The 14348-nt window shown below is 37.4% G+C and overlaps 1 protein-coding gene across 4 annotated transcripts in view; it reads right to left on the reverse strand.

The window, feature by feature from the left end:
* Positions 1-14348, reverse strand: part of CTNNA3 (catenin alpha 3) — a 502927-nt gene that overhangs the window by 400601 nt on the left and 87978 nt on the right. For all 4 annotated transcript variants that reach the window (XM_049810858.1, XM_049810861.1, XM_049810860.1 and 1 more), the window contains one exon: positions 511-774. In XM_049810858.1, coding sequence (XP_049666815.1) covers positions 511-774 — 264 coding nt within the window. The remainder of the gene's footprint in view (positions 1-510; positions 775-14348) is intronic.

The raw sequence follows: 14348 nt of genomic DNA on the forward strand, positions 1-14348 counted from the left end.
TTTAATGACAAGCAGAAAGCATAATTAGGTTTCTAAAGCCTTCAATTATATAAATTTCATAATGTTCCCAATGACAAGCTTTAGAGTAAAGGACTTCAACTTGCATTGTACTAGTTCAAATGCAGTCAAGGTAGCAGCGATCACCATCACCTAATAATCACTGTTATTTGTAAACTAAACTTATGGGTTCTGCCTGCTTATTCAAGGATGTGTCTGTCTCCATCATTAGTAACACACTTGGAACTAATTCTTCCCTGCTGGTCGAAGGACACCAAATATTGAACACATACATGAATGCTTAATTTCAAACTCTTTTGAAGGAGTGAAATAATGAAATAATGAAATGAAATAATGAAATAATTTAGAGTGATACTATTTAGAGTAGGACTAAGCAGAGCATCAATTTCGAATGCCTTTAGGTCTGTCACTTATGATAGCAATAGTTCATAAAAAAAAAAAAGAAATAAACCGTTTTTTCCAAAAGTGTTACAGTCTCACAGGTTTACGTACCTCAAGCTCATCAAGTGCACTTCCAAGAGTAGCTGTGTGAGATGTTGGTTGTCCCATTTTATTGCCAACTCCTTGGGAAGCATTAGAAATTACATTGAGAGCATTCTGTATTTCGTTGCAAATTGAATCCTTGCTGGCTGTAAGGGATGCAACATCTGAATGTTCCAAACAAGCTGAACATATTGAATGTAGGAGAGAGGAATTTTCCTTCAGGGATGCACGTGCTGCAGCAATTTCATCTCGCTGATTGCTAGATTTCAAATCCTGTCAGCAAAAGAACATGCTGTTTATTTCCAAAAGCACTTCAAAACTTCAGAACCGACAAGTAATGTATAAACATTTCTTTTTTCTATCTCTACTCTGTTTAAGGAAACATCGAGTTAAATTCATCAAAGATTGTGAAAATGGACTACAACAGTACTTACAATTGAATCATCTTTATCTCATGAGAAATGAATAAAGTCTGTGTAAAACAACCCCAATTTTTATTGTGTCTTACAACCAGCACCATGAACTGTCCACATTTTGCTTGGTTTTAAGCACAGTTTTCCTATGAGAAAACTGGCCTGGAAATTAGCTGCCTTTCCTCCCGGACATGTTTTTCTTCATAAGCAATAGAGAAGGACAGAGGTGCAGATGGGGTTAAGCAAGGAATTCTGTGATTGTTGCATCTAAACAAATTTCCTGTGTTTGCTTTCCTGCCCCACCAGCATACATCCCAAGCACAGTGCAGAAAGGAACAGCAGGTCAGGGACAAGAATCCTGTACTTCTGGGAAACGGGAAGCATGGAAATGAAAAAGGTGCTTGAGAGAAGCTGTCTCTGTGAAGTGCCATTGCCTGTTTCTCCCCTCTCCCTGCTATGTACACACTTAAAGCACTTGGGGATCTTAGTAGATTCATCATCTTCCTCCCTTCTCCACCCAGAACTTCTTGAAACCCTACTGCCTCCTGCTAGCCTAGACAACAAGGTACACAGAGCTCGACAGAGCTGCCAAGTCAGATTTAACTGTTTATAGGAATCAAGCTTGGGAGCTGTTATCTGGACTGTTGAAAGTTATGAACTTTGGGACAGCCATACAGTCAGCACCAGGATTGTAAGGAGCCTCCTGTCTCAACCTATTTTACTCTAGACATTCTCCCCACTCTCCTTCTGTATCTTGTCCCTTTGAAAAATAAACTAATAAGTATTTGCAAAATGGCTTGGGTGAAGGAGACAGTTAAATTCAGGGGAAAATAAAAAAGGAAGGGAAAATAGCACATCAGAACAATAAAAGCCTGTGGCACCAGCTTCAAATGATGAGAAAAGGCACAATGAAGAATGAACGACAAAATGCATACAAAACTGCTTGCGGCCTGCTCTAAAGGAAGCTGAAGTCTTTCTAATTATTTTCCTTTGCATTGCATTCAGGCTCTATATGCATTATTTACAAAAGCATCACAGTATCTACTTCTCATTGCATAAAGTTTATAAGTTTATGGCTGAAGAAAAGAGCATTCAATATTAAATGAACCAGTCCTATGTTTTTAAAATCTCATTTACTGCAAAATATGCATTGGGCATAGGATTGCATCTTACTTCCTCAGGCTAACTTGGAAATGTCAGGAATACAGTAAAAAACAAACCAACCAACCAAAAAACCCCACCACAAATATAAGAGAGACAGAAAGAGAGAGGTAGAGCATTGAACAGAAGCAGACAATGGTTTAACCATCTATCATCTGAATTAGAAAACTATTTCTATTATTTTCTTGGGCATAATAATACTTAACGTATTTTTACAATTTCAATAAACTAATATATGAACAAATCACTACTGTGCAGGAATAACTTCACTGCCCAGTGTACTCAAATCCAAATAACAGTCCACCTCCAACCTTGGTAAAGCATCTGCAATTTACCCAGTGTACTCTCAGCAACAAGTGTTATTTATTTTTAAACAAGGACTCTTGTTCTAATTAGTGAATCTACCTTTCCTACAATTAAATTACAAGACAACAGAATGTCCTCTCTTCCCCTGTGCTGCAAGGAAGCTACAGACCTAGAGATATAATGGTAAGTCAATACAACACTTCAGTCTAGCTGCCTTCTATTCTTAACCATTTCTTTCTTTGCCACATCATATGCAAAAAATTAGACTCAAAAGTCCTTCCAAATGTCTTTTTCCCTCCAAAACAGTACTGTCTAACCAGGAACAATGGGTTCAAAAGAAATCCAAAACTGGCAAGCCACTAGCACAAAGCCAGTAACAGCAAGTCAATAACATGGCATCCGGAAACAGTCAAAAAAATGCAACATGTTAATGTTTTTAAAACACAGAATGTTTTGTTTCATGCAATATTGTGTAGACTTTCAGAATCACGGTATTGGTAAATTCACCTACGAAGAGCCTCAGTTTTGTTCAATACCACTTTAAGAAAAAAAAAAAATCAATGCTTAGACCCATGAAATTCATAACTATTTTGTTGTTCAGTTGTAAGCCTTGGACAGCCCCAGAAGAAGCTATAGGGCCATTGTTCTTTTCTGCCTTGATGAAGAATTAATTACTCAAGACTTTTGATGTGAACAGGAAGAGACAGCTGATAATCTTAGTCTGACCTTCTGCACAAATGGGCAAAAACCCCCTACAACTGAGTAATTTTTCTATCAAATCTTTGCATATGTGGATTATCAGAATAATGTAACTAGTTCTCTGAAGAAGGAAGTTAGTCTCTACAAACAGGTTGTTAACCCATAATCCATAAACTTTATCCACTGGAGAGAAAAATACAGAAACCATCTGATTCCTTTTTTACTTGTCAAAGAGAATATACCACTAGGAAACACAATAAAGCAACAATGAGAAAGCAAACAGTTTAAGTTATCCTTTGATAGAACAATCACTTGAGAACTGCAGAGTGTTAAAACTCTCCTATGAACTATCAGTCACAGTTCTAAACAAGTTGATGGGCACTGTGCTGAATTTGAAAGACTTGCACACTTCTAGACAAGTTTCCAAACTAAGACCAGAGACTTTTAAAAAGTCTGAACATTCAGTGTGTCAAATCTGACTGCACTGAAATTTGGACTCAAAGAGGTACTCTGCACGTACTGACCCTTGCCCAAATATACATTAACTTTGACACAGAATGCAAGGAGACAACATGTTACTCAAGCGTGCAAAAGAATTATACAGGGAAAAGTAAATACACATAGGACTGAAGTATCTGTAAAACAGGAGAACACAAACTACAACTATGTTTTTTGTTACTCTGAGGTTGTTTTAAGTACGGATGGATCATCTTTCACCTGCACAGAGGCAGAAGACAAATAGGACCACAGAGAAGAAACTTTCCAAACCAGTTCTTACTACTACTCTCCTCATACCATAATATCTGAGCATCTGTAGTTCATCCAGCTACATTGCTGAGTTTTAGTCTATTTTTCTTTTTCTTCACAGCTTACCACCTTCCTCTTATTTCAACTTCTTTTTAGACTATTTCCACTAGTCTGGGATGTGTTCTTCCATACTAAGTCAGCAAGTGAGCTCTAGATTTGTCATATGAGACCAGCTGAGATCAAAGATAAACCTGTCTCCAACCATTGCCAATCAGCCTGGTATAGCTGCTGTCCCAGCCCCCCAGGAGATATTATTATGTCTTCCTCATACCTGGTTGTCCCCGATAAGAATGGGAAATGAATGGATAGTCACAGATTCCTGGCTGTGGATTGTTCCAGCCAAACATGGTGAATGGACAAGAAGACTTTGACTGGAAAACTTGAAAACTACCTTCACAGTTAAGCTTCAGTTGCACTACTTCAATAAGAAAAAAAAGGGGGAAAAAAAAAAAATCTGTTCTTTATCACACTTGATACATTTAAGGTTTGACAGCACAATACACCAGGAAGCCAGCTCCTGTTCACTGAGTATTCGTATCAGCACAACTCATGTGATCCAGGCATCACTGTGGGTATAAAACACACTGCCATATTTTGCACTGGTTGCAGTCAACACAAGATTCGCAAATGCAGCTTCAAATAAAGTGTGCTGCAGTCCCCTAGCTCAATCTCTGTAGAGACAGATGTCATTGAACTGAGTTCTATAGCCAGGAAAAACGCAGTCATACAAACCCCCACAATTTCATACTACTATAGTGCCAGGGGACAAAAGCATCACTTCTTATCACAGCTTAAACTCGGGCTTTAGTGTTCAGCTTTCAGTCAAAAGTGACTGCCAAATTGCGTGTATTTGATGACCAAAGACAATAACAAAGTTCAAACTCTTCCGAGTGCATTCATGCACTGTTTATCTGGGTAAGGCTCCAGATTACATATTTCATAAGTACTGTGTAACCTTATTCAGTGGAAGAAAATACCTCACAGACAAGAAAATGAAAAAGATCTGGTGTTGATACCGAGTGCCGCATTGCTCTTCAGCTGTGTCAGTTCTTCCAGGATAATACTACTTTCACACAGGTTTTGAAGGCTTATACCTGTCAGGACCCCGAGAGAACTGCCAGGCCTCAAAGGCCCTCTCCAGCCTCAGCTGGGGGCTCCATCCATGCCCTACCCATGGGCCCTGAAGACCCAGTTCAGCTCACCCTGGGACCTTCAGTCCCTGTCTGAGCTATTTTGTAGGAGTGCTGGTCTCCAGCTCAGCCACAGCTGCCCCCCCTGCCTGACCACAGGTCCCCTGATTCAAACCTCAGCCCACAGACTGACCTCCCGAGCTAGGTCCTGCCCTGTCACCGCAGTACTTCTGAGATATCTGTCACTGGGCTGTCTCTCACCTCGTTACCCTCATCAGGCCTGACCCTCAGTCTGATCCGTGGACTGATGTCCCAGCTTATCCTCTGACCTGTCTCATCACCACAAACTTCCCTGATGATCCAGACTCTTGGTTGAACCTTGTTACCATCACCTGGCCCACCCGGCTCACCTTGATGGAGGGCAGTGGGACAGGGCCCTGGCCAGTGAAGGCCCTGCCTCAGAGATCAGCCAGCCCTCACAGCACCCCCACAATGCTTATTTCTAAACAGACAAGCATTTACCATCAGCAGGAATCGACTTATAAACTCTGTCATAAAGTTGACCCTGGCCACTCTACAAAATGGTAAGTTTACAGAAAACAGTGTGACCTAATGGCCACTTTGCTCCACCTTAGGCTTTTAACTACATGAGTGACTGTAACTGTACAAGAGACAGACACAAACACACATTGGGAAAAAGGCCTGACTTAGGATAATGGCTTTGTTACACAAACAAAACATCACTAGGATCAGAGAGCTGTACTACTCTAACCATAAAAGGTTACCTTACATTCATTCACAGCAAGTTAAACACCACTGAGAAAATATGCCAGTAGATTCAGAAGGGCACTGATCAAAGGAATTTGTTTAAACACACCTTTGTGCATTTCTCATTGACTGAAACAAAATCTTGCTATTATCTCTAGAAAGAAAATTAGATCTCCCAGTGTCACTAGAAACTCTTCTTAAAAATATCTCATCTGCTCCTTCGCAGAGAAAGCATGTATTCCCAAAGCCAGTTCATTTGCATTTTGTTTGTTGGGTTTTTTAATACATAGGTTTCCAGAGATTATTCCAGTCCAACAGGTAGATGAAATAAATTAACATTTACAACACTCCAGAAACATTAAAGCTTTTCCTTTCTTATTTCTCCTCTCCCAACAGACAGACAATGCTGAAACACTGACAATCCCCAAAACAAGAGTGTTGGCAGGCACCACAGAAGTAAGCCATTTTAAAATGTGTATATTATAGATTGACCAGGTCTGGAGACAAAACCAGGAACCTATCTTTACAAAGCGGCAACACAGCAAGTGCTTGTCAGGAATTCCAAGCTAACTTTCTACTGAAAAAGTCTTAACCGGCCTCTAGATTTATTTTTCCTGACTTCAGAAGTCATCAGCAGTTCTAATCTATACTACAGCACATATACAGAGCACATAAACACCACATATATATACACACAGAAAATATATATACTCTGTATGTATATAAACTGTAGGCAGAGTTTGTTTGCATCAGCCTTATGCAGGAATACACAGAATGTGAAGTGTTACAATACAAAGCCATGCCGATGTTATCATACGACTAAGCCTGAAGTAATACCCTCTGCCTCTAAGATGACTGCACTGTCTTTATAAAACCATAACTTTCAGTCAACTTAGTGCAAGCAGGAAACAGATTTACAGGACTGAGGTTCCCAGTCAAGTGAAGCCTTGCAACTTTATCTCTGTATCTACACCTACTTAATATTAATCATACTCAAACTGATACAACAACACAGAAAAGCAAAGCTATCTTATACAAAGTATCAAAACCTGCCTATGACGGGTTAATATCCCAGCTTTTTAAATTTACTAGTGTTTTTCAGGAATTTGCTGTTCAGCTAGGGAAGATACAATTTCTTTTAATGACTTTGTTGCATCAGATTGCAACTACTGCACAATATTCTGTGTGTCTCATGCTTCAGCAACTTCCAGCGCAGGTACAGATGATAAAGCAACACCTTGCTGTCATTTCTCTATGCATTATTTCAGGATTTGGTCCCCACACTTCTAATAGGCTGCTCTGTTAACTTTCAGTATCCTAGATGAAGTAGCTGATTTTGAAAGGTAACAAAGCAGTTTTTCCCTGTAAGAATTAAGGTAAGAATTTTTCTTTAAGTCCAGCAATTCTTTTTCTGCAAACATATACCACTTAATATATTAGCTTACAAAGGTCTTCTCCTAGTACAGTTATGGTCACATTTGTCATCAATGAGCTTGCCTGGAACTAGAGCAGGACACATTCACCAGGGAGAGGGCTCTGAAGTTAGGAAACTGAAAGGTCTTATCACATCTTGAAGAGGAGGAGTTGGTTAACAAAGATGTGAAGGAGAGGAAATAAGGAAAAAGAGAAGGAGGAAATACAGCAGAAATATGGATTAATTTAAAGAGAGGAAAACAGGAAATGGTGGAGATAAAACAGAGTGAGAATGAAAAAGTGTAAGGAAAATTAAGATGAAGAAATAATGGATGGGAAGGAGTCAGTGATATACCAACCTCACTTGATTCCAAGCACTTGAAAACAGGATAGCCAGTGCAGAAGTACCCAAAAGCAGGGTGGCAGCAGCCTACAGTCCTCTTATGTAATTTAATGAGTAAAGCAGCAATCTTTTCTTTGTAAAGAAAAAAAAAGGGTAAAGCAGCACATTTTTTCTTTGTTAACATTTCTGCCTAAGGAATACCTTCTCTTTACACTGCTGTCAAATACAGTTTAAAATTTCAGAACTCCAGCATTTTCATGGCATAATTTTCTCTTCCTGTCTAAACTTGCTTTGTTTTCAGTGCTTAGCTCTTAACATAACTTAGAGAGAGGTCTCTTTCCAGAAAGCTAAAGAGGTGGTAGGTCTACCCATTTGTTTCAAAAGCATGATGTGTTGGTTAGTGTTTAAAACTCCATCTTATACTTTAAGCTAAATAATCTGCTGGTTAACATCCACCCTTCACAGAACAGAGCTCAGAGATTGACACGTATTTCTGGCAGTCAAGATAATTTATAATTTAATGTAAATCTTAATATTAAAGCAACCTATCACAGTTTTCAAGACATGGAATTTGTGCATACACACCTAAGTAATACAAGGCAAACAATGCAGAACATGGAGCTTGCAGAAGTACGAAGCTCAGAAGATATGCCAAAGCAGGACTTAACTTCTTTCATAGGAGTAAAGACAGCTGAAAACTGGCATTTGTGATGAATGACAGGCTAAAACTACTCTGTAAACTTTCATACAAAAAAATCAAAGTAAGACACATCAAGCTAGATTCAATACAAGATCTTTCATACTGTAGTTATTTCAAAGATATGGAAAATGTAAAGTACCAACATTCATATATCGTACAATGCACAGAATATAGCTGTTAAAGCTTTCAAGAAATATTTTGGCCTGGAATTTTTTCAATGGAGGATGACTCATTGAAAAATGGGGTAGGATGACATTTATTCACAGTTATTTCTTTCTGCAATTGTATTAAATTCTCATAATACCATATGTGATTATTTTTTACTTGCTTCTTTTTTGAGATTTTAAAATTAGAAGGGATTTGGGGATATTTATTAGATTGAAAATTTGTTTCATTCTCTGCCTTAGTGCTATTAGGCTACTTATAAACAACTTAAGTAAAACTATTAGTAGTGGAAGATCACGCTATACATGCTCCACTAGCATTTTCACCGATATTGGTCTGTTAAACTAACAGATAACAAACAAACAGATCTTTCACATTTAGCCTGTTCTGTTTTAGCCTTCTTTTTACACAAATAATTATGTCTAAATGTATTCCATCTGCCACAAGTGTTCACGACCTCTTTTTCTAACAAATCAGCTCAAGTTCCCCTAGGTACAAGTTTTTCCTGGTCTTGAACAGAGCACAGTTCAATTTTCCTAGATTTAATATCTCAATAGCAAAGATGTGAAATCATCAACCATAAACAGGTACACAACTCATATCAGGCAGCCTGTTCCAACTGCTATTTTCTCACAGATTATATAGTCAATAAATATTCATGGCCCTTGCTCCTATTCTTCTGTCAAATTCCAGTTAAACTATTTTTAACATTCATTACAAAAACTAATTTAAAATTAGCTAGTTTCCTTTTTTCTAATTTAAAAAAATCCAAAACTAAACCAACCTGAGTCAAGTAAATCAATGGCATAGCCTCACACACTCTCTTAAGATGCACACAATTAAAACAGTGCAGGGAATATTAAATTTCTGTAACATGAAAACACATATAATTGACATGCATAAAGAGTGGCACTCAAGTAAATGGAACTGAAGTGCTAATCCATCAAAACAAGCTTATTAGCATTACCAATTTCAGAATTGTTAACAGTAGGTTTTGGTTTTGCTGTTCAGCTTAAACTGCAAAATGAGCTGGTTTCAAGTATTTATCATGGACAATACTGTTTCCTTTTTTTTTTTCCTTGTATATTGGTTTAAGTTTTTTAATGCTGTTTTCTGCATACCTTGCAAACACTTGCAGGACAGCAACTCAGAGCAAGAAAGAAAAAGCCATAAGCCCTTGAGCTCTGTACTGAATGTTAATGCGTTTGTATATGATAGATTTAATAGAGAAATGAGAATAAATGAATTCCAGCAGCTGCACTCCGGACCTATAAATCGCTGCGAGTACTACAAAATCCATACAGAGGAAGAACAGCTATATAATTTACAGCATCAGTATCTCTCAAGAAATGCTGCAAATACAGAACTTGATTTCTTAATTTTAACATTCCTATAAAAAATTAGAAATTACCCTTACATAGATTCTATTTAGATTAGAACTTCTATTCATCTCCCCTGATGGCACTTCAATGCAGAACACCATTTAATTCTTACCAGTGTTAAACAAAATTCAAAAAGCATAAACACCAAAAGAGTTTTATAAAAATAAATGTTAAGAAATGTGTAAAAAGCCAATGATTAGCATGTTATGTTTTACTTAGAATATGCTTTGAGAAAATCAGAAAAGTATAGTAGTCTGATCAAATGATTTATACTACACAACAGATGTATGCTACAAAAATCCACAAGAAGCAAATCTCAGGGGCAAAGGTTTAAGCAGCTGGATTTTTCTCAAGATGCATCCTTACCAACAGTACTGACAGCCACCATATCACACGTTCCTATTCTTCTTTATGCTTGAGAGAATTTTGCATCACCTTCACAGCATAGTGTGACCAACCCAAGAGTATGACCCAACATACTATAAATATATGTAGTATAACATGTCCACTCAACAGTTAATACATGATTGCTTATTCATGAACACCAAGCAATGGATTTTTAAGGGATTAACAAAATCTGAATTTTTTACTAACAAGGAAGTACAACTTATCAGCCTGTGGTTTTGATTCAGAAAGTGAGAAAAACTTGTGAATTCTTTTCTTCCCAGACAACAGACATTTTAACAGTTGTATTTATAAAAAAACATTTTTTAGTAACATCTTTATTAACAAAGTAATTTCAAAATCCATGGAATCAAAATGATTTTGTTTTGTTGAAGGCATTACAAATAGTTCCTTCAAGAATGAGATCAGTACAGAACTACATTGCCTAGTACATCTATTACCTTAAGAGACTACTGTCTGTTAACAGTGGTTTAAACCCCCTTTTTAATTTATATGTCAGCTTCCAAATTTTATAGTTGAAATGTCTCAGTAGGAGACAATGTCCTCCTGGTCTCTTAGCAAGTGACAGTTAACCCCATAGAGCATTTCTTTTATAGTAATAAGGTTGGTAAATACAGTTTTCTTGATCTTTAAATATGTAAGAAATAAGGTGTTCAAGTCCCATGAAAAAAAACCACCGAGGTAAACTGATCTGAAATAAGACATTTCATTATGATTTTTCTTGCAGAAAATCAGAAAAGTTCCTGTACATAATTTCCATTTTTCTAAACTGAATGCTCTATCAGAAGTTCGGTCATATGAAAGCCCTTCAAACTCGTCAGAATTCAGCTTTATCCCTCTATAACACACATGATACTACAAAACAAAACAGCAAGCCTGTTTGTAAGTATTATCTCACATGGCACTAGCTGTTGTGATTCAGTGGGTTTAACAGAATTCTGAACCTTAATACAAGGAGTACCACAGGCAACATGCTCTAAGACAGCCGTGTTCAGTAGAAAAAACATCCAAACCATAATGGTTCTCATTAATACAAGAAAAAGCAGTGGAAAGCAGGCACAGTTTCAAGTTCATCAGGGAAAATCTGATGAGGACCCTACAGACACTGTGAAACGTGGAAATTTTTACCTTCACCAAGTTGTCCTTTAATATATTAGTTACAGAGTTGCACTGTATCTCCTAAAGAATAAAATATGAATCCACAGCTGATCACAGTCATCATCAGAAACAAACAAATGTGCTTCACTTTATCATCATCTCCCTACCTCAGGACAGATCAAAATAACCTATAATGGTCTTTCCCTGAAAGAGAAGAAATGGTGAAGAACTTCCAGCTTCACACAGCAGTGGCAGCAGTTTTGCCGAATGTCCTCCACCCATTCATATGCTGACAACCCTATTTTTTTCAGCCATTTAAGAGATAGAAACCTATAGGTACCTTTCCATACATTAATAATTTTTCCTTATTAATTCAATCTTTCCATTAGAAGTGTAAAAATTCTGTAAACAGCTAAAAATTGTTTTCAGAATTAGTTGGGTTTGGTTTTCCTTTGGAGGTTTTTGTTTGTGTTTTTTAACGATACCATCAACAGTGTGGAGGAACGCTGATAAACTATGACATCCAGAGACTCATCTAATTAAACTGCTTCAGAAGTTTTTCAGTTCAAGGGTTTTATTTAAATACAGTTATTGTCTGTAGTATCAAATTCTTGCTTTGGAGGAACTAAGTATTTTTCTTATAAACCCCTCAGCATAAAAAGCCTTAATGGAATACACTCGTTTCTATGAATAGCGGTTTTGCACAGATGATAATGGGGTCAGTTTTTCCACGGAGGAAAGTCACTGTCAAAGAAAATGTCCTCACTGGTAGCACTTCCAGTTAGAAACTACAGTACTGTAAGGACCTCAGACAATTTAGGGAGTCTAGGACAACCTTCTTGGTTGAGAAATATTTACATTACTCAGGCTTAAGTGTTTCTAAATAAGCCATTCTTTCCCCTGTTGAATCAAAGACACCTCCTTAGCATTAGTTAAACCCTAGAACCTTATAAATTGTAAAATAAATGATACAATCTTCAGTAAAAACTTCAAGTGCTCATGGTAAAAATCTAGCAAAAAATCCAAATTCTTTTATTTAAGAAAGAAAATGGAAGAGGTTAAAAATAGTATCAATCTTTCTCTGCTTCCCTTGATCATAATAAAGGAGAAAAAATTTATGACATGATTCTGTGCTGATAGTTTAGAAAACTTCAGAAAGACAGATATATTTTATGCTTCCTCAAAAATAAATCACAAGCTTTCATGTTTGTCAAGTTTTCAAGAGTTCAGTGGAAGGCAGCTAGGATTGTCAGATATGCTGGAGCAGACAGCATGAGGCTGCAGGACCTAGATTTACACAGACTTGAAAAGTGAAGGTTGCACAAAGTGAGGGACCCCAGTTATTGTCTTTCATTACAAAGAGGGATGTTATAGAGAAGATGGAGCCAGACTCTTCTCAGAAATCCACAGCTAAAGAATGAGAGGAAAGCAAATTGCCATCAAGACTTACAGGGAAGAAAAAAGTTCACTGCAAGTGGGTGATGCACTGCAACAGGGACCTAGAGAGGCTAATGAAATTTTCATCCTTATAGGTATTCAGAAGTTGATGAGACAGGACCTCAGCAACCTGATCTAACTTAGAACTTAGCCCTGCTTTGAGCAAAACATTGGACTTAGATCTCTGGAGGTCCCTTTCAGCTAAAATATGATACTAACTTTCATTATTCAAGGGCTGAAAGTAAATATTCTGTAGCTTCCTGTACTCAGGAATCTTCCTTTTCAGGGAAATATATAATAACCAAGCCCTGCTTGAATGGTCCCCATCAGGGTAAAGTATAACCAATTTATTGTTATGGAAGATTCAAAAATATACACATGTAAATCACTAACCTCAAAGTACTCCAAGTCCCTGGCTCTGCATCTTTGATGTAGAAAGATCCTGCTGTTCAGGATGAGCAAAACTTGCCATGGTGAAAGGCTAACTACCCCATATTCCACAAATCTGACAGGCTGGGAGGAGGAAATATTTTAGTAAATTTCTCTCCCCACCCCATGTAGAACTTCAAATCCCAGTTGAGTTTGGAGAAACTTAAGGAAGTAAAAATAAACTACAAATTGCAGGTGAGATAAAAAGCGTGGAAAAAAAATTGGCTTACTTTGCAATGGCTTGTGTAACATTTTCCACTATAAAAAAGCCTGCTTTCAGCTGTTCATAATTTTGACGAATGGATAGGCTGGACTAAAACTGATCACATCAGGTATCTGGAGGGGGTTGTTTATCTTCTCTTACTTGATGCTTTGTTTGTTTACAGAAAAGATAGGATCAGGCACTTTCAACTTAAAGGCTAGGGAAAGCATTGTCCCCACATTAATAGAGTCTGAGCAGTATTTTCTTGAGAAAATACAGTATTTCCGGTTTTTGAAGAACTGACTTAAAATTTGCTTCCCTTAATGTCATCTAAAGTTGCAGTTGCAACAGTAAAGATCAAGTACAAAATACTCTACAGCATAATGGTTAGGGCACTTTTCAGAGAGAAGAAAACTCAGAATCCATCATCCTGGGAGACTTCTCTGACAAAGAAGCCACATCGTGTAAGTGCACCAGGGTAGACAAGGTAAAGGAGCAGAATGACAGTATCTCTATCTCTTCCTTATTTGTTCTGTCACATTGGAAATACTTTTCAATGTTAAGCCTATGTCACAAACTCAATGTAAAAAAGCAATTTTACCTAAATTGCTTTTAAAAACTATTCTTTAAGCAAGTAAGTTATTTCTCCATACTATTCATAAGACATTGTATTGAAGCAATCACATACTATTCTTCCAGATAGTCACTCAGGGCATAGTTTGGCTACTTCGCCCAAAGTAAAAGCAGAACTCTACAAAATTAAAGCAATTATCCGTAACTGCCATGTTAGCATTTGGAAGTCTGATGGTTTGCTGTCTGTAGGCTTTTTTATTTTTTCTGTCTGTATCCCACCAAAGCCTATTCATCATCAGAAGGCATACTTCTTAATATATATTCCTGATGCTTGCCACATACTTTTCTCACTGAAATTTTGGCCAGTGCTTTGCTCTGCTCTATCAGCTTCCTGCAGAGACAGGCCTTGTGCTGCT

This window comes from Accipiter gentilis, chromosome 9, assembly GCF_929443795.1.
Source record: "Accipiter gentilis chromosome 9, bAccGen1.1, whole genome shotgun sequence".
Lineage (NCBI taxonomy): Eukaryota > Metazoa > Chordata > Aves > Accipitriformes > Accipitridae > Astur > Astur gentilis.